The sequence below is a fragment of the Narcine bancroftii genome, chromosome 11 (assembly GCF_036971445.1).
Source record: "Narcine bancroftii isolate sNarBan1 chromosome 11, sNarBan1.hap1, whole genome shotgun sequence".
Lineage (NCBI taxonomy): Eukaryota > Metazoa > Chordata > Chondrichthyes > Torpediniformes > Narcinidae > Narcine > Narcine bancroftii.
In genome coordinates, this window is record NC_091479.1 from 29519666 (window position 1) to 29545767 (window position 26102).

The window sequence follows — 26102 nt, forward strand, 5'->3', positions numbered from 1 at the left end:
AAGAAATATTGAAGATCTCTGGAGAATGTTATGCACATTCACAAGTAGGTGTTAATTGAACTGATGTTATAAAATGAATGACCATTGTTTGGAAATGGAGCCAGGATGGCTACAAGTGCCTTTCTGTAGGGTGCTTCCAGGAAAGTCACTTCTCGGTTTTGTTTATCTAACACTAGGTTAAGCAGAAGAAAGAATTCCTGTTGTTTGGAATAAGAGGAATGGAACTCTGTAGTAGCTTGCAGAAAGACGTTACCATCTGGAAAACCCTAACGGGGCAAGGTTCATCAGTGAGACACTGAGGTGACTAATGGTGGTAACTCAGTTGTGGAAATCCTGGAACAACAAATCTCTCTCTAAAAACCCTACAAGAACTATCCTGAGCGGTAAACATTTACCTTTTGAGCACCAAATCCTGGTGAAATGTATACACATTCCATTCTGTGCACAGCAGAATTGCCTGCATCCAGAGAACTTGGAAAAAGGAGAAGTGAGATTGAACTATGAACCAAATAACTTTTCTTAAATTTAAACACATTACAAACATGTGCACTTAGAATTAAAAGGGGATTCATTGGGGTTTGTTAAGTATAGAGTTAAGTTAAAGTTTGATTCTATTTTCATGATTAAATTTGATTAAAAATAACTTCTGTTTTAAAAACCAATTGTCTTGGTGAATGTCTCTTGCTGCTGGGATTTGGGATCCTTTGGGCCCATAACAATATCTGTTTGGATAATGATATTGGGCCTGTTCAAAGTAGGAAATGGCTTCTACCAGCAGGAATTTCTATTTGATAAAAAAAATATTGATAGGTGGCTGGCCACATACGTTTCCTAAAAATTAATACCCTCTCCCTCCCTAAACCACATTCAGCCCCGTGACATCTTTCTACGTTGCATTACTGGGACCACCAAGGACCTGACCCATTTCCCATCTCTCCTTGCAATGCCAATATGGCAGCTGCCATAAGAACTGACAAATCACATTTTAATTCAGCAAGTAACATGAAGGTTATCCTGACATCCTGCTAAAAAGGACGGGTCAACAAACCTTCCTAATTTTGTCACTTCATTTTTATTTTGATTCCCATGGGGCATTAGCAATAACTGTCCTATTGTGATATAGAGAATTTAGGTTAAAAAGACTTAAGTTAAAATGTGATGATTAATCATAAACAGGGAAGCCAGAATGGACAGAGAGTTTACTAGCAGTCAAGGACAGAAGGAGCTGCTGAATATGTTTTTTTAAACCTATCTTTTCATGGTCATAGTGAGAGACATGCAGGAGACAAAGGATTGATAAGAAGTGTGAGAAACAGAATTCAGTGAATGTAGAGTTCACAGCGTACGTAACGAACGTGATAATTAATAATGCAGTTATACTTAGAATGTTTTTGTAATACTAACCAATTAAAACAGTATTAATAAGAAGGGGAAGGGCAAATAATAAAGGTATAAAAATCAATGCACTGTATGTATCGGGGCTTAACTGGTGAGAAACCAGTTGAGTCCAACTCTGCAGACTTGTAAATAAAGCTTGTCGTGTCATCAGTTTTAAAGAGACTCATGTGTGAGAAGTTTTATTTCTGACAAATGGGGGCTCGTCCGGGATCTACACTCCGGCCGTGAGGGGAGGCGAGAAGAGGGACATCGGAGGCGGTGCACCCCGCTGAGTTCAGCGGCTCCTAGTCCCTTGCTCGTCGCTTCGGGCGGCTTGAGCGAGTGGTATCCGGACAGGGTGACACGACAAGACGGAGAGGAGAAGGGTGACGGTTCAATCCCCGGGAAGACACCGGTAAGTGACGACTTACGATTGTGGTGTGGGGATTGGGTAACAGGTGTAACGGGATACACCTGTTTGGATAAAAACCTAACGGAATAGATTAAGTATAGATCTTTTGTCGTTGTGTGAGGACCCTGTCGCGGGACTCTAGGATAGACCCCAGGGAAACCTCGGCGGTAACCGAAGGAGGGACAGCACCTCCGACGAAGTGCCGAGAAGAGAGGGGTCAACCCCAGGGAAACCTCAGCGGTAACCGAAGGAGGGACAGCACCTCCGACGAGGCGTCTGAGAGGAAGGGAGTAGGGTCCAGAGCGAGAGGGTCCTCAGCAACGATAAACAGATCCAGGTGGGAAAATGGGAGGATCAAAATCTAAGGGCTCGTCTGAAAATTCAGGACAATTCCTGGGAGTACCCCTTGACAGCCCTTTGGGGAGAATGTTCGAAAATTGGGATAGTAATAGATATCGGGACAAAAACAAGAAAAAGATGGTCCAATATTGTCTCCTTTGGTCAAAACAACCTATTAAAGGTTCCTCGGTCTGGTGGCCGAAATTTGGATCTGATGAGGATTGGGTTAGACAAGCATTAAACATATATGTAAATTCGAGACCAAAGGTGAATCAAGAAGAGTCAGCATATGCATTTTGTTGGGTTCCCTGGCCAGGATCCTTAACAGAATGTTTTAAATTGAGAGTGGCAGGAGAAAAGAAATGGGAACCTCTGGACAACCTTCCCCCTCCTTATATTCCCCCGGTGCCTACTGCGCCCGAGGAAAGCTTATTACCGGAGGGGAAAGGTGATGAATCTGATTGCCCCGAAGGGGGCCGGGATAAAAAGGATGAATTAAGGGAGTCGGACCCTAAACTTCCACCGGTAAACCGACCCTGGACAAGATCCCAGACTGGTCCAGGACCATCAAAGTTTTCAATAAACCTAAATCCCCTGAGAGAAGTTCCTATGGGAGGACCGGGAGGGGGAACGGGATATGTGAATGTTCCCCTAACTAGTACAGAGGTGCGGGGATTTAAGAAAGAAATGAAAAAGTTATTGGAAGATCCTATAGGACTGGCTGAACAGCTTGACCAATTCTTGGGACCAAACACATATACGTGGGAAGAGATGCAGGCAATAATGGGAACATTATTTTCACCCCAGGAGAGGCAGATGATTCGACGGGCTGCCCTCCTCATGTGGGAATATGAACAACCTGGGGACCCTAGACCCCATGAACAAAAATATCCCCTAAATGAACCCAGGTGGGACAAACGAACACCCGAGGGATTGGCAAGTATGAGACAATATAGAGAGTGGACAATTAAAGGGATACGGGAGGCTGTGCCAAAGGGTCACAATTTTACCAAGGCACTTGGGAACCACCAGGGGAAAGACGAGTCCCCTACTGATTTTTTGGAGAGGGTGAGAAAGAATGTCCAACAGTATGCTGGTGTGGACCCTAGTACATCAATGGGTGAACAGCTTATTCGAATTGAATTTGTTTCCAAATCATGGCAAGACATTAGAAAGAAACTAGAAAAGGAGGAGGACTGGAGTGAAAAACCCCTAAGTGAACTGTTAAAAAAGGCACAAAAAGTATATGTGCAGAGAGAAGAAGAAGATCAAAAGAAGGCGACAAAGGTTATGGTACAGACTATCCGACAGATGAATGCTGAATCCAGAGGGGAAAGAAAACAAAACCTTCCTCTAAACAATCCAAAATATCCAAGAGAGGGAAGACCCCGGAGATTCGTTAAGTGCTATTACTGCAATGAGGAAGGACACTTTAAGAGGGAATGCCCCCGATACAAGAGGGAATTGCGTGCCCTCGAACTTATGGAAGAAGATTAGGGGTGTCAGGGGTTCCAAATGTTAGGGACCAAATATAAGAGGGAACCCCTGGTAAAACTAAAAATTGGTCCCAAGGGAGAAGAGGTGGTGTTTATGGTGGACACAGGAGCGGAACGAAGTAGTGTAATAACTGTGCCAATCGGAACTGAGCCTATAAAAAGTAATTTGACAATTTCTGGGATAGAAGGAGCTCCCAGAATGGTATCAATAATTCCCCAAGTAACAGTGAAACTGTAAGAGAGAGAAGGGGTACAAGACCTCTTGTTATTACCTTCGGCTGGATTTAACCTCCTAGGAAGGGACTTACAGGCTCTCCTAGGTTTGAGTGCTCTCCCTGTGGACGGAGAAGTGCGAGTCCACCTCTGCGCTTTAAAGGAAGAGGATGAACGGCAGATTGACGAGAGAGTCTGGTATAAGGAGGGAAATCGAGGAGGTCTGGACATCCCACCTTTACATGTCACATTAATACCAGGTCATCAGCCGGTAAGGAAACGTCAGTATCCTATTTCTTTGGAAGGGAGAAAAGGGCTACAGCCGGTAATTGAGACTTTAATACGAGACGGACTATTAGAAGAATGCATGTCACCTTATAACACCCCCATACTCCCAGTAAAAAAGTCAGATGGATCCTATCGCCTAGTTCAGGATCTAAGAAGTTTGAATGCTATTGTTCAGACCCGCCACCCAGTGGTGCCTAATCCCTATACTATTATGAGTCGGATTCCCCCAGACCATGAGTGGTTTAGTGTTATCGACTTGAAGGATGCCTTCTGGACTTGTCCGTTAGAAGAGGAAAGTAGAGATATGTTTGCGTTTGAATGGGAAAATCCATGGACAGGTAGACGGAGACAGTTTCGGTGGACTGTATTGCCCCAAGTGTTCACTGAATCTCCAAACCTGTTTGGACAAATGCTAGAACAAATCCTGATGGACTATCCACAATCTGATGATTCCCAACTAATGCAGTATGTGGATGATTTACTATTATCAGGACCCAAGGAACAAGAAATGAGGAGAGAGACCATTAGACTCTTGAATTATCTGGGGAAAAAGGGTCTACGAGTGTCCAGAAACAAGTTACAGTTTGTTGAGAAAACTGTGATATATCTGGGACACCAGATAAGTAAAGGACAGAAACGGATTACCCCTGAACGAATTGCGGGAATCACTAGAATGCCTTTACCCCGTAATAAGAAGGAAATAAGACAATTCCTGGGACTCTTAGGATACTGTAGGTTATGGATAGAGGACTACTCAGTTTTGGTGAAGTTTATGTATGATAAACTGACAAATGAAAATGACTATCCATTGAAATGGACCCAGGAGGAGGAGGGATGGTTCGAAGACTTGAAACATCGCCTAACACGAGCCCCAGTGCTCACTCTGCCCTCTTTAAAACAGCCCTTCCAGCTATTTGTCACTCATAACCAAGGAACAGCTGTGGGAGTTTTAACACAAGAAAAAGGCGGTCAGCGACACCCAGTAGCTTTCCTTTCCAAAATGATGGACCCAGTGTCTCGCGGATGGCCGACGTGTATCCAGGGAGTAGCGGCTGCTGCTCTGTTGGTAGAGGAAGCACGTAAACTTACTTTTGGAGGAAAGATGACTGTGTACACCTTCCATTCTGTGAGTGTTTTATTAACACAAACTGCCCATCGATGGCTGACTGATTCTCGCATATTAAAGTATGAAACCATTTTAATGGTTGGAGAAGATTTACAGTTTGCAAAAATTAATAGCTGCAACCCAGCTCAATTTTTATACGGCAGTGAAACAGAGAAAGAGGTGGAGCATGACTGTGTCGAGTTGACAGATCTTCAGACCAAGACCCGAGAAGACCTTTGCGATACTCCGCTGGGAGAAGGATATGAATTCTACATTGATGGCTCCGCCAGATGTGTTGACGGAATGAGAAGAAATGGGTATGCTATAATAGAAGGAAATACTTGGAAAGTAGTAGAATCCACGAGACTACCCGGAAGCTGGTCAGCACAGTCCTGTGAACTATATGCCTTGCAGAGAGCCCTCAAAATACTGGCAAAGAAAATTGGAACGATTTACACAGATTCCAAATACGCATACGGAGTAGTGCATACCTTTGGTAAGATCTGGAAGGAGCGTGGTCTAATTACATCAAGAGGAAAGGAATTGGCACACGAACAGATGATTACTCTGACTCTAGAAGCCTTAACATTACCCCAAGAAATAGCAGTGGTCTACATACCAAGCCATCAAAGGGGAGATAACCCGACAGCAATTGGAAACAGACTGGCTGATGAAGAAGCCAAAAGAGCAGCCATGCAACAAGAAGTCCGTTTGCTGACTTTAATCCCAATAAGGCAAGGCATAAAGACAGCTCCCATTTTCACTGCTAAAGAAGAAAAGAACATGGATCAGCTGGGCGCAAGCCAGTTACCTGATGGAACATGGAAAACACCAGATGGAAGAATTGTTCTAAATAAAGAAATAACTCGCAATATTTTAAAACACCTGCATCAACAGAGCCACTGGGGCACCCAAGCCTTATGTGACACAGTGCTTCGAGAATATGTGTGTAAGGGAATCTACACCTTGGCCCAACAAGAGGTGCAAAATTGTTACCTATGCACAAAAATTAATAAGAAGATAATGAGGACAGGGACCATGGGAGGTCAACCATTAGCCATACGCCCTTTTCAACGTATCCAGATCGACTTCACAGAGTTACCTCAAGTTCAAAGATGGAAATATCTGTTGGTGATAATAGATCACTTTACCCGATGGGTAGAAGCCTTCCCAACAATAAATACTACAGCCTCTACAGTAGCTCGCCTCCTCCTAGAGCAGATAATCCCCAGATATGGTATAATGGATTCTATAGACTCAGACAGGGGTCCACATTTTTCTTCAAAAATCCAGCAATTGATTTGTGATGCATTACAGGTCTCTTGGAAATTACATACCCCTTGGCATCCACAAAGCTCAGGGAAGGTCGAGCGTATGAATGGAACACTAAAAATCCAATTGACAAAGTTAATGGTGGAAACTAAAATGCCTTGGATAAAGTGTCTGCCCCTAGCCTTATTGAGAATTCGTACTGCCCCACGAAAAGATGTAGGGCTGTCCCCTTATGAAATGATGTTTGGGCTTCCCTTCTGGAGTACAGTTGAGGGGTGTCCCACCTTGGGGGAAGGGGATATATTTGTTAGGAACTATTTACAGGCACTGTCACGCTCTCTTACAGATTTACGAAAGAGAGGACTATTGGCACAAACACCGCCTCTAGACTTTTCTTTACACAAAGTGGAACCAGGAGACTGGATTCTTATCAAGACCTGGAAGACTGAAAAACTCCAGCCCCAGTGGGAAGGTCCATACCAAGTTCTCTTAACTACAGAAGCTGCAGCACGAACAAGAGAGAAGGGGTGGACACACGCATCCAGATTTAAGGGACCTGTAGAGGCGCCACAGGACCCTGATACGAACTCAGATTGGACTTGTATTCCTGGAGAAAAACCTCTTACCTTACGATTTCGCAAAAAGACTTAATTCACAATGTTATTGTTATGTTCTTTGATTTTTCTTAGTTTGCCTATGTCTTTATCAGGTGTGAAATGTAAGAAATGCAGAGATACAGTGGTCCTGTTTCAGGACCACATTTGGGGAAGAAAGGAAGGTAATTTCATTTCCCATACCTCAGTTCCTGAGAAATGTTGGGCAGAAAATTCCACCCAACATCCATATACCCCTTGTGTGGAAAAAGAAGGAAATAATATGGGTCATTATATACAGATTCCTAATACCACTCCTTTCCCTCTTAACGGTTGGAAAGGTGACTCAAGCCCACCATGCCCTGATGGACTCTGGTTTTGCATACACCAACGTACTGTTCCAATGAGAAGTTACACTCCACACTCGAAATTGCCTGTCCCTTTAAGACAGCCGGACTTAGTTCGAGTCCATCCAAATAACCATGTAAGTTTCGGTAATGTAATTGAGGGAGATAACCTTTTTGTAGATCTGGCAACTAAAATTGCAGGAACTTTTAATGTAACTAATTGTTGGGTCTGCGGGGGTCCACGGATGTCAGAACAATGGCCTTGGTGGGGAGAACCTCTCAATTCATTGACCATGATTTCCCGCATTTGGACAACTAACCGAACGAGATCAAGAGAAACCTGGTCTCTCTCTAATGTCCCCTCTGGTTTTTATTGTCTCTCACGAGCCGGCAAATACCCAGTAGGAGAAAGTCCCTGCAAGGCTGTATGGATTCGCATTTCGCCTGGTGTTTTCACTTGGTTTCCTAAACCTCAGACTTGGTTCTTATCCACTGTTTTTAAAACTAATTGCCTACCCCTGTCTAATAGCAGTATTCAGTTTTGGAATTGTACCACTTCCACCATCACAGGACCATACCAATCAAATCCTGTTCTTAAAAGAGTTTGGGAAAGGGGGTATGGAGTATCCCCAAATGGATTATTCTGGGTATGTGGTAATAAAGCTTATACTCGTCTTCCCTCACAGTGGAGTGGAACTTGTTTCCTAGGAATAATCCGCCCAGAATTTTTCCTTCTACCCCACGATCACGGTCATAAATTAGGCGTGAAGGTCTTTGATACATTACATCGTGAACCCCGCTCTACCACGGTACATTTGGGAGAATGGAGAGATGATTGGCCTCCAGAGCGCATAATTCAATATTATGGTCCCGCTACATGGGCTCAAGATGGATCTTGGGGTTATCGTACTCCTATATATATGTTAAATCGCATAATTCGCTTACAAGCAGTGCTTGAAATTGTTACAAATCAAACAGCTATAGCCCTGCAATTACTTGCATCCCAGCAAGGTCAAATGCGCTCTGCTATATATCAGAACCGTCTAGCCCTAGACTATCTCCTAGCCACGGAAGGAGGTGTATGTGGCAAACTTAATTTGACTAACTGCTGCTTACAGATTGATGATAATGGAAAAGCCATTCGTAAAATCGCTGATAATATTCGTACATTGTCCCATGTACCGGTTCAAACCTGGCATCCTTTCCCACAATTTAATTGGATGGACAAATGGTTTGGAGGAACCTGGTGGCGTACCTTCTTGTGGGTCATCGGAGGTATTTTATTCCTCCTACTTATTTTGCCCTGTATTATTCCCTGTCTACGCAGCCTGGTGATTTCCATGGTCGAACAAGCTATGCAACCAGGGGGGATGGGAGACCCTGTAAGACTTTTATTTCAGCGTGAGATTAATGTATCATAAAACATTTCTCTTCCCTAGCTTAGAATCCCCATTCATATCTATACATATATTCAACACATTTTAAAGAGAGAAAGGGGTGGATTGTGATATAGAGAATTTAGGTTAAAAAGACTTAAGTTAAAATGTGATGATTAATCATAAACAGGGAAGCCAGAACGGACAGAGAGTTTACTAGCAGTCAAGGACAGAAGGAGCTGCTGAATATGTTTTTTTAAACCTATCTTTTCATGGTCATAGTGAGAGACATGCAGGAGACAAAGGATTGATAAGAAGTGTGAGAAACAGAATTCAGTGAATGTAGAGTTCACAGCGTACGTAACGAACGTGATAATTAATAATGCAGTTATACTTAGAATGTTTTTGTAATACTAACCAATTAAAACAGTATTAATAAGAAGGGGAAGGGCAAATAATAAAGGTATAAAAATCAATGCACTGTATGTATCGGGGCTTAACTGGTGAGAAACCAGTTGAGTCCAACTCTGCAGACTTGTAAATAAAGCTTGTCGTGTCATCAGTTTTAAAGAGACTCATGTGTGAGAAGTTTTATTTCTGACACTATCATAATTTGGCTCACCAAATTATGAGTAAAATCATGATCCCTGTTCATGAAAACCCATTACTTTCAATGTTACACAGATATACTAGGAAGAATTCTGTAATAAAAGTGAATAAAACATTGAAAGAATTTTCCCCTAATCAATGCTGAGATTGTAGCGCACCAGGCGACCGGGCAAGCATAAAAGGCCAAATCACTGCAACACTTGGACAGTCCAAGATGGCACAGAGTCCCCTTTACCACTGAGAAGGAGCCTGGGCCTAGCACCATGTGCGGGCTGAGATGCCCTTGACTTCTGCGTAGCGACCAGCCAGCTGGAGAGTGATGCCACAATGCAATGACGTCACTGCTGGAAGTCAGGGGCACGTCACCAGAAGTGGGTGGGCCAGTGAGCACACGTGGGAAATTTAAACCAGTAAATTCACCTTGTGGGGACGTCTCTTTATTTGGTTGCGCTGCTGCAGCGGATGCTACAAATCGATAACTTATTACTTGCTGCAACCAAAAAGGTCTGCAAGATACACCAACCGAAATAGAAAACATGACCAGAAATCCCAGAGATCATAAATTCAAAAGGATTGGTGAAATCTTGACTCTGTATTGTTAACACCAAAGTCCCTATATTTTTAAGGCATTTGGACAAGTAACTGAGAAACATTGCATTTTAAAAACATGGTACGTCAACTTTATAAAAATAACATCTAACTTGATGAAGAATGTGGTACTACAACAGGAAAAACGGATGGAATCAGACACATTCTATGAGCATTGGGAAGCAAAGAAAAATGGATTGGTTTTCCATCCCTTCCGAAGCGACCCAATGACACCGACACGTCCTCCCCGACCTGCGACCGTAGTGGAGTCCAAAGGTCCCACAATGGTCGCTTCGGGGTGGGGGAGGGTCCACGATAGTCGCAAGTCGAGGTTTTGACCCCGTGCGAAGAGCCGTGAAGCCTTAGAGCCTATTTTTAAAAATCAAATGATTTGACAAAGGAGAACAGAGACACAGGGCACAAAAGACCCAAAATGTCCGGATTGACTTTGTGACTCAGGATCCATTGGATGGGGGCAGCCATCTTAATTTCTGTGCGCATGCGCCAGTCATCAGTTGGCGCTTGCGCAAATGTTTCGCTTCGTCGCCCTCAATCGGCACATGCGTATCTGCAACATATGCGCAAATTCACCACGCATGCGCCAACCAGACTTGCCAATCTCCTGCCCCCGCCACCTCCCGCTGCAAGTTACCCCGCGGCCTCCAGCCTCGCCCTGTCGGCGTCATCAGGCCTCGCACCCCGCTGGTACCGGCGCTCCCGGGTGGGGCCCACCGGGCTGCTGGTCGCCCGTTTTCCCTGGACCGCGCGGCTGAGGATCCCGGCGCCGCCGCCAATTTCTTCCCGTTGGGCAAGCGGGGACGCGACGGACCCTGAGCAGACGATGTCGCCGCAAACGTCCCGCCTCCTCACAGCACGAGCCAATCAGCCCGCGAATCCGCCTATCAATCCAACCCGACTTCAGCGTCCAATCAAATAGCGGTCTTACCGAATCAGCCCATTGGCTCGGGCAACTGAAGCAACCAATCAGCGAGCGATCGAACACACAGCGCACCCAATCAGCATCGCAAGACAGAAGACAGGCAGTCGAAGGAGCAGGAGACCCTTCGGCCCTTCCATTTCCAGCTACCCCAACAACTCAATCAAATCCTTAGATTTCATTGGATCACTTTGTCTTGGCTCCAAGATTCCTCTGATCTCAAGAAATATATTGTACCCCAACTACAAGGGAGACTATTTATTCTCAATCTTTCCTCCAAATTTATTACCGCTTCCAATTTAATGTCTGTTAATTTTTTCAAAGTATCTGCATCTAAGTTAAATGCATATGATTCCTCTACGAATGTGTCCACCAATAAACTCATCACAAGTCCATGGATCCCAATTTCAAATGAACCTTCAATAGGGTAGAGAATTCCAAGGATATTTCATTTTCATTTAAGACATTTCTTAAAGTCTAAGCAGCCGATCGGTTATTGGGAAATTGTGACACTTGGTGTTCGGCTCCTTTGCATTATCGTCTCTTGATCCCTGCTGCTGTGTCCTCTCATAATGTTGTAAGGTCATCTCCCTTTTTTTCCAATTTCAAAGAGATCCATATTCAAACTTTCCTCCTATCACCCGGTTAAAACATCCCAGAAACAAATTTGACAATATGTGTGCACTTCTCATTCTTCATATCAGGAAACTGGACACGTGAGTCCCGATGTGAAATTGGAGTGTTCGCGCTACTGTGAAAGGTGGAAAGGAGGATACACACTCAAGCAATCAAAGTTAAAGATGCTTCATTACACTGGCAGCTCTACTTCTATTCTCTCCCCGCTGCTGTCGACAGGAGTGATGTCACATCCGCGCCGGCCTCCGATTGGTCAGTATTCCTGTCCTTGTTGATTCCTTCCGTGCGGGTTGTCCCCTGGGATGAAAGTTGTTGGTCCCCGTGGACTCTGTGTGGTCACCACGTATGTCAGCCATCTTGTGTATAGGGTGGATTCCCAGTTAGCATGATCCCCCACCTCCCCAGAACCACTGTTCGCTGCTTTCAGTCGCCTATATCTGTGTCGTGGGAGCTGAGTAGAGGCCAGATTGCTAATGTCCAGATGGAGGGGGGATGAGGTGGTTTATGGGGGGATTTCTTTATTCTTTCTTTTATATATACCACATATATTTGTATTTCATTTGTATTATTATTAATTGTGTTAATTTTTTGTGTATTTAATTTATAAATAATATATTTTTTAAATGATCAGAGGTCATTCCACGGGACCTAAAGTGGCCTAGAGCAACACTGGGGACACCCTCCTGCCCCCCCCCCACCCCAAATATCAATGTGATCCACTACGATCATTGACAAAATCATCGAGGACCTCTTCACCCGGCCAACAGCATCATCCAGCTATTCCCGTCAGGAAAGAGATCCAGGAATTTCAGAGCCGGTACCTCCAGTCCCAGGAACAGCCTCTTCCTCCAAGCAGGGAGAATGTGGAATGATTCATGAGCTGCTCATACAAATACTCCTCAACTCTGCTATTTATTCAACAATATGGAGTTATTTTTCTGGACGTGCTCCACATGTATCATTTGTCTGTTGTGTGAGGGCTTGGTTGTGTGTTTACATGTGTTTACCCCAAGAACGCTGTTTCATCAGGTCGTACTTGTGTTATCCAATGGTAATAAATTTGACCTTGTACTTTGGAGCAGGTGCAGAAGAGATTTCCTGGATCGGAGAATGTATTTCATGAAGTAAAGTTGACTAAGTAGGGCTTTTCTCTTCCCTAACCCCCCCACCCCACAAAATTGACATTATTCAGAAATTATTTCCAAAGAGGAAATCCGTTGCAAGTCCTTTCTCCTCCTCCTGTTGAATCCAGATATTCCCTTCACTGCACATTGCTGTATACGTCTCTGTTTATCTTCATTGCCACCATTTTGATACCGTGTGGTTACTGCCCCCCTCTGCTGTTGGAGGAGTTCCCCTTGGTCTCAGCCTCTCAGTGCCCAGTAATGGGAGGGTTATGATCCATCCCTATAGTGCCTTCGTGTTGGCAGCGCCAAGTCTCCGTCCATTCCTCATCATGTACTCCTGCAGCCTGGAATGTGCCAGTTGGCAGCGTTCCCTCCCCAACATCTCCGCTTGCTGAAAGACTGACAGGTTTTAACATAGAACACGAGAGCACAGTACAAGCAGTTCAGCCCTCGATGTTGTGCCAACTGATGTTTTCCTACCAAAATAAAAATAACTAACCCCTTCCTCCCTCATAACCCTCCATTCTTCTTTCATCCATGTGACTCAGAGCCTCTTAAATGCCCCTAAGATTTCAGCCTTCACCACCACCCCAGTTCTTGGGCTCATCCCATGTCCCTGACCTGGTACGCATACACTGCATCCCCTCCCCTTGTCACCCTCCTGCTCCCCTCACCTTGAGCCAGTAGTAAAGGTGGTTTCTGTTCCAATAGGTGTTGGGGACCTCAACCAGGGAGCAGATCTGAGAGATGAACCCCAAGTGCACCGAATTCAAGTTCTCGCAGATCAAAGTACGTCCGTGGGCCAAGGTGAGTGACCCAATGGTGAACTGGAGCTCCAGGGGTTGTCTCCTTCCTCTGGCTCCATCCCCAATACTGTCCCCTGTCACCCACCAGGCCCATCCCCAAAGCCCCCATCTCCCACCAGGCCCGTCCCCAAACCCCTACACCTGCTGAGATCGTCCACAAAGCCTCTGTCCCCCACTGGGCCCGTCCCCAATGCTCCACCCATTGCTTGGACTGTTCCCAGAGCTCCTGACTCCCACCAGGGCCTTCACCCAGCCCCTGTCCCCCAACATGCCCAGCCTAAAGTCCCCATCCCATCCCCCCTCACCTATTTGCCTGTACCCAAAAGCCCATCCCCATCAGGTCTGTCCACCCACCAGACCCATTCCCTCACTGGAACCCTCTCCAATCAATCACCCATCACAACTTCCCCACCCCAGTTCTTGAACCTCCCCCTTCTGCCACCCACAGGCCTTGGAATATGAGCTGTTCCTGGGACCCCCAGACAATGGAGATGTGGGGAGGGCAGTGGTCCATCTCCTTCCCGGTGGCAGCGTCCCATACCTTCACCAAGCTGGGGAATCCCCTGAACCTTTGCACAGGGATATCTGTCCCATCTGAGATAGACCTTTCTCTCCCTCCACCTTGGAGAATGTGGCCCAGTTCAGCTGGCTGCTACAGTACAAGCTGCCCTTCACCTCTTGCCCCAGGACTCCTGCTCCCACTTGTCCTTCAACGAGCTATGTGAACACAGCCAGGAGCTGTCCCCTCCTCATTACCCTGTGGGTGAGTGGGTGGGACATGACGACGGGGTTGTAGGTGGTGGAATTGGGGTAGGAAATTTTGGGTGAGACCTGGGAAAGAGAGCGGTGATCATGCGGCTGTGATCATTCGGCAAAGATGGTGTGAGGCATTGAAGAGTGAGTTAATGGACAGTCCCCTGCTGGGTCCATCCCCCACCGGGTCCATCTCCAAAATTCTCCTCCACGAGGTCCATCCTCAATATTATCCCTCGCCAGGTCCATCTCCAATCACATCCCTACTGGGTCCAACCCCAATACCGTCCCCTACCGGATCCATCCCCAATCCCAACCCCGCCGGGTCCATCCCCAATCCTGTCCCCGCTGATTCCATCCAAAATCCCGTCTCCAGACGAATCCATCCCCAATCCCGTCCCCCGCTGCGTCCATCCCCAATCCATTCCCCCACTGCATCCAACCCCAATACCATCCCTCGCCAGATCAGACCCCAATACCATCCCCCACTGGATCCATTCCCAATTGCATCCCCACCGGGACCTCCCAACTCCTACCGATTCAGTTCCCAATATCGTTCCCAACTCGGCCTGTCACTAATTATTTTGCCCGACAGGTCATCCCACAAACACAATACCCCACTGGTCCCTCCCCAAAGTCCCTGACCCCCACCAGGTCCATTCCCAAAGCCATTGTCCCCCACTGGCTGGTGTCCAAAGCCCCCGCCTCCCCACTAGACACATCCTGAAGCCCCAGCCCACCACTGGGCCTGCCCCAAAGGCCCATTCCCCATCATGTCTGACCTCCCACTGGACCGATCCTCTCACTAGGCCCATCTCCAATCGATCATGCATTGGAACTGCCCCACCCCAGTTACTGAACCTGCCCCTTCCCCCACTGACAGGACTTGGAACCTGCTGCTCCAGGGACCCCCAGACGGTGGAGATGTGGGGAGAGCAGTGGTCCCGTCTCCTTGCCGGTGGCAGCATCCCAGACCTTCACTGAGCTGGGGAATTCCCTGACACTTGGCACTGGGACATCTGTCCCATCTGAGCCAGTCCTCTCTCTTCATCCCCCCACACTGGAAGCTGTGCCCCTGTAGCTGGCTGCTACAGTACACACTACCCTTCACCATTTTCCCCAGGACTCCTGCTCTCACTTGTCCTTCGACAAGCTGTGTGACTACAGCCTTGACCTTCCCCCACCTCATTACCCTTGGCCCTGTGGGTGAGTGGGTGGGACATGACAGGGGGGTTGTAGGTGGTGGAAATGGGGTAAGAAAGTTTGGGTGAGAACCGGGAAAGAGAGCGATGATTATCCGGCCAGGGAGAGGCATTGGGGACAGAGTCACTGGGCAGGGGTCAGAGCCTCAGGGAAACAAGGGCACTGGAATTTGAAGCAATCACAGCTCATGGAAAGTCGGAGGAAGAACCCTGGGAACCATTGAGAGTGGCAAGGTTAGCGTCGCGGTTAGAACAACGCTGTTAAGGGGCCAGCGAGCCGGATTCAAATTTGACACTGTCAGTGGGGAGTTGTACGTTTTTCCCATGTCTGCATGGGTTTCCACCAGTTGCTCCTCATCCTTCCACCATTTAAAACGTACCGGGGATTGTAGGTCATTGGTGTAATTGAGTGGTTGTGGCTCATAGGCTGAAAGGGCCTGTTCCTGGGCTGCAGGTGTCAATCTAAAATCTCCATCTAAAATGATAATCCAGCCTGTCATGAATTTTTTAAAGATTCAACTCAAATGACTGGTCCAAATAGACAACTCTGAAACAGTCCTTTCGCTCCTTCTTTTCTGCTGGCCAAGCTGCTTGCAAACAAACCATATCCCTCTCAACCTTTTCATTCGATGGACCCATTCAACTGACATTACATTGTCAACCTGTGGGCCTGTGGGAATAAGTTATTTCCCTGCCTGGCAACCTGATTATGTTCCTCCATACTGGTGAAGTTTTGGAAGTCTGGTTGGCGCATGCGCTGTGGATTTGCGACTTGAAGTTGGGTTCGCGCATGTGCGGCTGATACGCACGTGCCGACTGAGGGCCACTCAGCAAAGTCTTTGTGAAAGCGCCAACTAACAAGTTGCGCATGCGCACTGAAATTAAGATGGCTGCCCCCAGCCGATGGACCCTGAGAAACTGAGTCACAAAATCAATCTGCATATTTTGGGTCGTACATTTTGTCTGTTCTCTGTTCTCGTTTGATTTTAAAAATAGTCTCTAAGACTTCAGGGCTCCTCGCACAGGGGCAAATCTCCGACTTGCGTCCATTGTGGGACCTTTCGGGTTTCATTGCGGTCGCAAGTCGGGGAGGACCTGTCGGGGGTCATTGGGTCGCTTAGGAAGGGATGGAAAACAAATCTGAAGGAGTTTAGAGATAGTTATTATTTTAATTGCAGGAGTTTAGAAACAGTTATTATTTTAATGTCAGGAGTTCTGAAACAGTTATAGAAGGTAGAAAGAAAAAGCAAGAAAAAAGCTAAAATGTTCTTTGTGTAAAATGGCGCATGAAAAACAGCAGAACAGAGTAAACAAGATAACAGAGGAATTTAAGAAATATGCACGTACACACACAAAGAGCTTGTTTAATAGGGGGTGGGGAAAGGAGGTGTGAGTACGGGATAGGAGAAAGTCGGACTCAGTCAAGAGTCAGGCGAATAGGGAAAAGTGCCAAACCAATCCAAGAAGGATAAATGTAGGAACAATGTAAGGGGAGGTGAATTGAAAAATGTATAAAAACAAAGAAGCTTCCCGCCCTCGGTGTACTTTCCCGAGGTAGGGGGAGAGTTCCCAACCTTGCAATGTTGTAAATGTAAATAAATGTTCTTTGTTCTCAACTTTTGTCTCGAGCAGATTTTGTGAACGTGAAGCCACTTCTCACAAATCCATTTTTCTTTGCTTCCCAGTGCTCATAGAATGTGTCTGATTCCATCCGTTGTTCCTGTTGTAGCATCACATTCTTCATAAAGTTAGATGTTATTTTTTAAAGTAGTGTCACTTGAACAATAATGCTCCAATCCTTCTGATCCTGATGTACCAAGTGTTTAAAATGCAATGTTTCTCAGTTACTTGTCCAAATGCCTTAAAAATATAGGGACTTTGGTGTTAACAATACAGAGTCAATATTTCACTAATCCTTTTGAATTTATGATCTCTGGGATTTCTCGTCAAGTTTTCTATTTAGGTTGGTGTATCTTGCAGACCTGTTTGGTTGCAGCAAGTAAGAAGTTATCGCCTTGTAGCATCCGCTGTGGCAGCGCTACCACATACTGTTTTAAATTCCCCACGTGTGCTCGCTGGCCAACCCACTTCTGGTGACGTAATCCCTGACTTCCATCTTTACGTCATTGTGTCGTGGAGTCACTCTCCAGCTGGCTGCCGCTATGTGGAAGTGTAGGGCTCCTCAGCCCATACATGGTGCTAGGAGTGGGCTCCTTCTCGGCAGTGAAGGGGAGTCTGTGCCATCTTGGATTATCCAAGTGTTGCAGCGATTTGGCCTCTTTTTGCTCACCTGGTCTCTTGACGCACCATAATCTCAGCATTTATAAGGGGGAAATTCTTTCAATGTTTCATTCACTTTTATTACAGAATTCTTCCTAGATTATCTGTGTAACATTGAATGTTATGGGTTTTCATGAACAGGGATCATGATTTTACTCATAATTTGGTGAGCAAATGGATGGGACATTTTTACTAATGCCCCATGGGAATCGAAATAAAAATGAAGTGACAAAATTTGGAAGGTTTGTTGACCCTTGTTTTTAAGCAGGATGTCAGGATAACCTTCATGTTACTTGCTGAATTAAAATGTGATTTGTCAGTTCTTAATGGCAGCTGCCATATTGGCATTGCAAGGAGAGATGGGAAATGGGTCAGGTCCTTGGTGGTCCCAGTAATGCAACGTAGAAAGATGTCACGGGGCTGAATGTGGTTTAGGGAGGGTGAGGGTATTAATTTTTAGGAAACGTATGTGGCCAGCCACCTATCAATATTTTTTGTCAAACAGAAACTGCTGCTGGTAGAAGCCATTTCCTACTTTGAACAGGGCCAATGTCAATATCCAAGCACATATTGTTAAGAGCCCATAGGATCCCAAAACCCAGCAGCAAGAGACATTCACCAAGACAAGTGGTTTTTAAAACAGAAGTTATTTTTAATCAAATTTAAACATGAAATTAGAATGAAACTTTAAATTAACTCTATACTTAACTAATCCAAATGAACCACCTTCTAATTCTAAGCACACATGTTTGTAATGTGTATAAATTTAAGAAAAGTTCTTTGGTTCAAGGTTCAATCTCACTTCTCCTTCTTCCAAGTTCTCTGGATGCCCAGCCTCCCCCTCGCCCTACAACTCCCCCTTCACCCTCCCCCTTACCCCTGCCTGGCCCCGCCCCCTCCCCTCATTCACCGCCCCCGCCCCCTCCCCTCATTCACCTGCCCCGCCCCCTCCGGGCTCCCGCCCCTCCCATCACCCTCCCTCTCCCTCATCCCCATCCCCTCCCCGCACCCTGCACCGACCCCTCGGCTCCACCCAAACACCCCGCTGGTACCGGCCACTCCTGGGTGGGGCCCGGCGGGCTGCGGGTCGCCCGCTTGCGCGGCTGAGGAAGGTCCCGGCGCTGCCGCCAACTTCATCCCATTCGCGCCCGCGGCGACGCGACGGACCCCGAGCAGACGACGCCGCCACCAACGTCCCGCCTCCTCACAGCAAGAGCCAATCAGCCCGCGAAACCGCCCATCAATCCAACCCGACTTTAGCGTCCAATCCCATAGCGGCCTCACCCAATCAACCATTGGCTCGCGCAACTGAAGCAACCAATCAGCGAGCGAGCGAACACACAGGTGAACCCAATCAGCATCGCAAGACAGAAATCAAAGGCAGTGGAAGGAGCAGGAGACCTTTCGGCCCTTCCACTTACAACTACCCCAACAACTCAATCTAATCCTTGGGAAACACAGGATCACTTTGTCTTGGCTCCAGGATTCCTCTGATCTCAAGAAATACATTGTACCTCAACTGCAAGGGAGACTATTTATTATCAAACTTTCCTTTATATTTATTACTGCTTCCAATTTAATGGAGGACACAAGTGGTTGTGTCAGCCAGCTGGACCGCCTCGGGGAACCTCATGGAGCAGGCAATCTTGGTGAGAAGGTAACTCATCCCGCGGGAGGCCGGTAGTGACCCTACAATGTCATTGTAGATGTGGCTGAACCTATGTGGTGCTGGCTCGAATGTCTGGCATGGTGCCTTCACGTGTGTCTGCATTTTGGTCATCTGGCAGAGTGTGCAGGCCTTGGCCCACTGACAACCTGTTTCTGGAGGCTCAGCAAGACCAACCTATTGACCACCATTTTGACAGTACTGATGGCCGGGTGCGTCAGATTGTGCACCTCATCATAAAACTGCCATCTCAATGCTGTCGGCACGATGAGGTGGGGTTTGCCATTGGAATGTCGCAGAGGAGCGTCTACTTACCAGGATCGATGTTAACATCCTCCAGCCTGAGCCTGGACACTGCTCTCTTGCTTGCAAGGATCTCAGGGTCATCCTGCTGTCCCCTGCCGAGGGCTAAGTAGTCTATTCACTGGGACAGGGCCTGGATAGACTTGATTGCGGGGATGGGGCAGTGCGTCACCCATGATGTGTTGAATGTCGGTAGTGAACTCAGACTCATATGAGAGGAGTCGCTGCTGCTTGGCCGACCACAGGTCCAACACTTTATGGAAGGCAAAAGTTAATGGCTTCTGGTCCATGAAGACACTGAATTGTCTACCTTCCAAAAATACCTTAAGTGCCTGACTGCCAGGTACAGCACCAATTGCTCTCAGTCAAAGACGCTGTATTTGAGTTCAGGTGGCCAGAGATGTCTGCTAAAGAAGGACAGGGGCTGCCATTCCCCTTTGATGAATTGCTCCAGTGCACCCCCTACTGCTGTGCAGGAAGCATCTACTGTGAGAGTGGTGGGTGTCTCTGGCCTGGCGTGTACCACAAGGGTTGTGTTGGCCAGTGCGTCCTTGGCCTTCTGGAACGCCTCCAAATCCTTTTGTCCCAGGTAATGTCTTTACCTTTCTCCGCATGATGTGGGCCACGGGGGGGCGTGGCAAGATGGTGTAAGGATCAGACGTGCCTTCCAGTCCTCTCCTGACTCTATCTTAATGTTTTGTCTAGAAATGCCCGTTAAAATTCTTTAAAAGTTTAGATAACTTCAGTGATGTTAATTTAACTTATGATGGTAAAATTGGTGGAAAAGAGCAAAAAAAAACGACAACAGATTATCAAAAAACTACATTTTCCAAAAGTTCAAGTTTTGGAGCCTACCTACAGGAAAGACATCGAGACTCAGCCTGAAATGGATCCCAGGAGAAAGGTACAGCTTTCGGATGTAGAGTTCAATATTACATCGGTAGAGCCCTCTAAAGTGGGCGCTAAACAGCCTTTAGAACAAAGAGTTACTCAGGTTCGCACATGTGCAGTACCATCTGACGGCAATGTTATGAATGAACCACTTGTAGTAACATCAGTTGAAGTACCGGCTGGGGAAAGGCATTTGTCAACTGTAGCGGTGGCACTGCAAACTGCACCTTTTGAGATAAAAGAACCTATACAACTTGATGGACTGGGGAAAACCCCGGCCAGCGTCCTCCAGTCATTGCTGGAGAGGCTGTGGCTGGGGTTTCCACACGCAGCTATACTACAAGGAAGGCAACCAGAATGAAGGAAGCAAAAGAAGACCCTTTGGTTATGCAGAAGAAGCAGGAATCTGTTGAGCCAGAATCTCTTCCAATTGAAAAGATTCTTGTGAATCTTGAATCTAAATGATCTTATACAATGCAGGGATTATCCAAGATTATGACTGAACTTGGTACTAGGGTTAATACTCTGTGGTGAAAATACATTCTCAACAGATGGCTGAGTTTGGAGCTTTTAAGCTTGAAGTGAGAGATAAATTTAATTCGTGTGAAGAAGATATAGATGAAATACGAGATCATGTTTCAGATGTGACCAAAATGGTCAAAGACTTACAAACTCAAAATAAAAATTTGGTGAAAAAGATTGATTATTTGGAAAACCAATCCAGACGGAACAATATAAAGATTATTGGTTTGCCGGAAGGAATGGAGGGACCAGACCCAAGAAAATTTTTTACTGAATGGATTCTGCAGGTGCTGGGTCAAGAACATTTCCTGGAAGGTATAATACTGGAACGTGCTCACAGAGGCTTGCGTAGAAGACCTATTTCAGGTCAAAGTCCAAGACCTGTTTTGGTTCGTTGCTTGAATTATTACGACAAGAAATAATTTTACGAGTGGCTATTAGAAATGCACAACAGAGAAAATCACCCTTGATGATTCAAAATAATCGAGTTTTCTTCTATGCGGATTTGAGTCAAGAAGTTATGTTCCAATGACGGGAATTCAATTCTGCAAAAGAGTTGTTGTGGAAGAAAGGTTATAAGGCAACCTTTAGATATCCAGCTGTTTTGAAGGTTTTTCAAGATGGTTGCCAACCAAAGTTCTTTGATTCTCCAAAGGAAGCTATAGCATTTGCTCAAGAGCTGCCAATTACTCGGTTTCAACAGAGACGTAGTCCGCCGCGATCTCTAAGAAGACAAGAGATGGAAGAAAAGAGCCGTACTACAAGAAGGAATGGTTGTAATGGTGACTCGGCAGTTGGAGCTGATTAAAAGAAGAGTTGTTCTTTTTTTTTTATTTTTTTTTAAATATTAAATAATGATGATGTTAGTTTAAGATGAAGTGAGAGTTGGGGGAGAGAACTGGATGGGCACTATTTCCTGAAAGTCATCTGCTACGTGTGAGTTATCTCACACCCATTTTTTTGGGAGTTACCGCATTGCGCGGTTTAGACGGGAGGGGGTATTTTTAACCTCCTACCTGTTTTTTTTTCCTTTTTTTGTATTATTAGATTAAAGAGTTAAGGGTTTTCTTTTGTGTTTATAAAAAAAAGCATGAGAAAGTATTTGATTGTTCAAAAAACTAAAAATTCATGTGGTTTTTTTTGTAAAGTTTATTCAGTAGATAAGGAATATTTGAAATTTAAATGTGAATGGGATGGATAAGTTTTTTTTTAATATTTTTTCTTTAACTTTAAGGTGAAAGGAGTGGTAATTCTGGTGTATATTATTTTGCTATTTTAGTTATAGAACGAAGGGAATAATGGTGAAAGTTATAAATTGAATTGTACAATTCTTAATGAGGCTTGAATTTTGTTTTTGGCTTATGCTCCATTTGTTGAAGATATAGATTTCGTTGCAGATGTATTTTTATATTTGGATATCTGAATTTTAACGTAATGATTGGGGATATTTAAATGTGGTTTTGGAGCTTTTATTGGGTAATTATTCAAGGTTAAAAGGGAAAAATGGTGGAAGAGTACCAAATTTGAATCCTACAATGTTTAATGAGGTTGGAATTTTGTTTTAAGATGGCAGTTTATGTGACTAATATGATGATAGATGTGAAGTTAGTTGATATTTGGTGAAGGTTTATCTCTATTGAGAAAGTTTTATTTTTCATCTTTTTTTTTCTCATGCTACAATTTTTTTTAAAGAATTGATTATTGTTTCAGAATTTTTGATAGACAATGTTACTGATTTTACTAATTTTTTATATTAAGTTTGTTAATTATATGTTTCATCTTAACTCTGTTAAATATATGCATTTAAGTTTGATTTAAATATGTTTTTTAAGTCTGATATCTTAGTATTAATTACTTTCCTTTTTGTTAGTATTTTAATTGGTTATGTTTTTGTTTTTTTTGTAAGTGGGTTTTTTTCTCACATATATTATTAACTTTATTAATTCTTCACTCTTTATTTTGGGGGGGAAGGGGGGGTTGTACTAATTTGAGTTGGGTTATTAATGTGTAATAATTATTGGGGAGGGTATAGTTTATTTAGATTACTGATACTGTATTGTAATTTTATTATTTTGTTCTTAATTTTTAAATGTAATTCTATATGTTATTCATGTTATAAAATCTTAAATAAAGTTTAAAAACAAAAAAATGATGTCGGCCACAACCGGTATGAATCAGTGATAAAAATTAATCGTACCAGTGAATTCTTGCAGCCCCTTCATTATGTGGGGTTTGAGGAAGCACTTAACAAACTCTACCTTTTCAAGCAGGGTTTAGTTCCGTGCCTGTTTATTTGACCCCCAAGGAAGTCGAACGTTTCCAACCTGAACTAGCACTTAGCAAGGTTTATATCGTAAGTCCAAATTCCCGCAGCCAGGCGCACAGTCACATTAGACGGTCTCTGTTTAGCTTCATTGCCACCACTTTGACATCTTGTGGTTACTGCCACCCTCTGCTGTTGGAGAATATCCTCCTTGATCTCAGCCCCTCAATGTAACTAAGAACCCCTAAAATGTCCCTAATGTTTTGGCCTTCATCACTACTCCTGGCAAGGCATTCTTGACACCCACAACTCTGGGTAAAAGAAAATACCCCTGATATCTCCCCTAAATCTTCCTCCCTTTGCTTTAGACAGATGTCTTCTAGATTTTGCTACTCCCATCTGGGTTTCAGGCAAACTGAAGGGCATCTTTCACCGAGTTTCTGGTTTTCCAGCAGTTCTGGATGTCTATCTCTGGATGCTCTGCTCCGTGGACCACCCCGCAGTATCCCATCTAGTCCTGGAGTCTCTGTGTCAGCAATGCTCTGCTGACCACTGCCTGATGGCTTTGTGGTCAAATGTGTTTGTCTATGAAACCGTTCCCAGGAAGGTAAAGGGGCAAAGTCCTGCTGACTGGAACATTGTGCAGCACCATGGCCAGGCCAATCTTTCGCAACACCTGAGCCAGGTAGAACCTCAGCACAGAGCAGCATTTGGTGCCCTTGCACTTTGGTTACAAGCACAGCCACACACAATTATGGTCATGCTGGTTACACCCTTGTCCCCATTGATTGATGATGTACACGGTCCTTCTCCAGACTATATCCATTTTGGACCCCCACATGAATAGGAAATTTGTTTTGGGAATTGACAGGGTGGTGGTGTGGGGATGGGCCAAACCTGGCCCACGTGCAGCAGGACCGAAAGTTCCTTGCACATTGCACCTGATAATCAGGTTTTACCCGAATGACAGAGATGGGTATCTCTGTGGTTCTCCCTGTCTCCTGGACCTGGGGGTCTTTGTACTGCTCCCCATCTCCTTAAGTTGGTGCTTTGTTCTCCACCACCCCCACAAGAAATCCAAGACCCCTGGATGGAGGGCAGAGGCGCAGAGAGATCAGTGAGAACACGGGTAGTTTCAACAGGGTGGGGTCCATCCAGGCGCCTGATAACAGGAGGAACCAAGTGGGAAGGAGGATGCAGGGCATTCGATAGCAGGACATTGCAAGAGCGTGGATTCCTCGAACTCTTCAGGGGAGAAGGTGCTGGTCGATCCATCAGTTTAGGTGGGGCAGGGTATAGACATGGCAGCTGACTGGAATTGTCAGCGGGTTACTGAGACCTGGGAAAGGAGGGGAAGGAGGGTGCAGTAGTGTTCTGAGAGTGCTGAGGGAGAGGCAACATGGGTGCCACCTCAAGGCAACGGTCCCCTGATTGATTGCAGGGATGGGCTCTGTAAATAGACTCATAGATATCCAGCACAGAGCATCTTTGTCGCCCTGCCATCAGGAAGGAGATATGGAGGAATAAAAGCAGAGCAGCCAGGGAGGGAAATAGCATCTTCCCACAGGCCATGAGATTAACAAGGCAACATGAGCTGGATGGGAGCTAAGAATGAAAAGGGTGAGAGGAATATGGACTGATTACAACAGCTCAGCTAGCAGGAGAGAGGGGCTGAAGGGCCTGTTTATGTTTTCTCTATCTGGACCAGCTTTTGAGTTCAAGCTTTAAAAAACCCAATCATTTTTAAATTTAATATCAATGGTACAGAATGAATCAAGAGACAAGATGTCTGTCCAGCAGCAAGCGTCGAGGGCACTTCCTGAAACGGAGGCTCTGAAACCACAGGGAGGTTCTGGACGGAAAGAGGCCCAGCTTCTTCTGGAAGGAGGAGAGGAGAGGCAGGGGAAATGCGGGGGAAGGGAAGGGGAGGGGAGGGGCTAGGGATGCCGTCCACCGTTCACCTCCCCTTTCCTCTACCCCGTTCCCCTCCCCTTTCCACTGCCCGTTCCCCTCCCACATCCCCTCCCCCTTCCAGTCCCCAGTTCCCGTCCCCCGCTCGCCTCCCCCATTCCCCTCCCCCTTCCCTTCCTCCTACTCCTAACCCTAACCCCTAACAAAATCCTAAACCTAACCTTAACACTACCGATACCCCCTACCACCACTCCACGTCCCCTAACTCTACCCCCACCCCGTCCACTAACCCTAACTTTATTCCTATGCCTATGCCACCCCCTAACCCCAACCCTAATGCTACCCATCATCCCCTAACCCCAAACCTCACTCCTCCTCTACCCCCCTGCTCCTACCCCCTTCCCCTATACCTAACACAGCCCACTTCCCCGAACTATAGACCTAACCATAAACCAAGATATAACCCTACCCCATGTCTCCTAACACTAACCCTAACTCTACCCAACTTACCCAACCCTAAACTAAACCCTATCCCTATCCCTTACAACCTACCTCCTTCCCCTAACCCTACCTCCTACCCCTTCCCCATACCCGCACCCCCTACAACTATCCCCTTCCCCTAACCATACCTCCTACACCTTCCCCATACCCACACCCCCTACAACTACCCCCTACCCTATCCCTTACAACCTACCCCCTTCCCCTAACCCTACCCCTTCCCCATACCCGCACCCCCTACCACTATCCCTACCCTATCCCTTACAACCTACCCACTTCCCCTAACCCTACC

The 26102-nt window shown here is 45.8% G+C and overlaps 1 protein-coding gene across 1 annotated transcript; it reads left to right on the top strand.

Annotated features, from left to right (window-relative positions):
* Window positions 1-1116: 1116 nt before the first annotated feature.
* On the top strand, window positions 1117-9369 carry LOC138745704 (endogenous retrovirus group 3 member 1 Env polyprotein-like). Its single transcript, XM_069902986.1, has 2 exons — window positions 1117-1792; window positions 6849-9369. Exon 2 carries the CDS (start codon window positions 7160-7162, stop codon window positions 8861-8863), a length of 1704 nt encoding a protein of 567 aa, XP_069759087.1. The 5' UTR covers window positions 1117-1792; window positions 6849-7159; the 3' UTR covers window positions 8864-9369.
* The last annotated feature ends 16733 nt before the right edge of the window (window positions 9370-26102 follow it).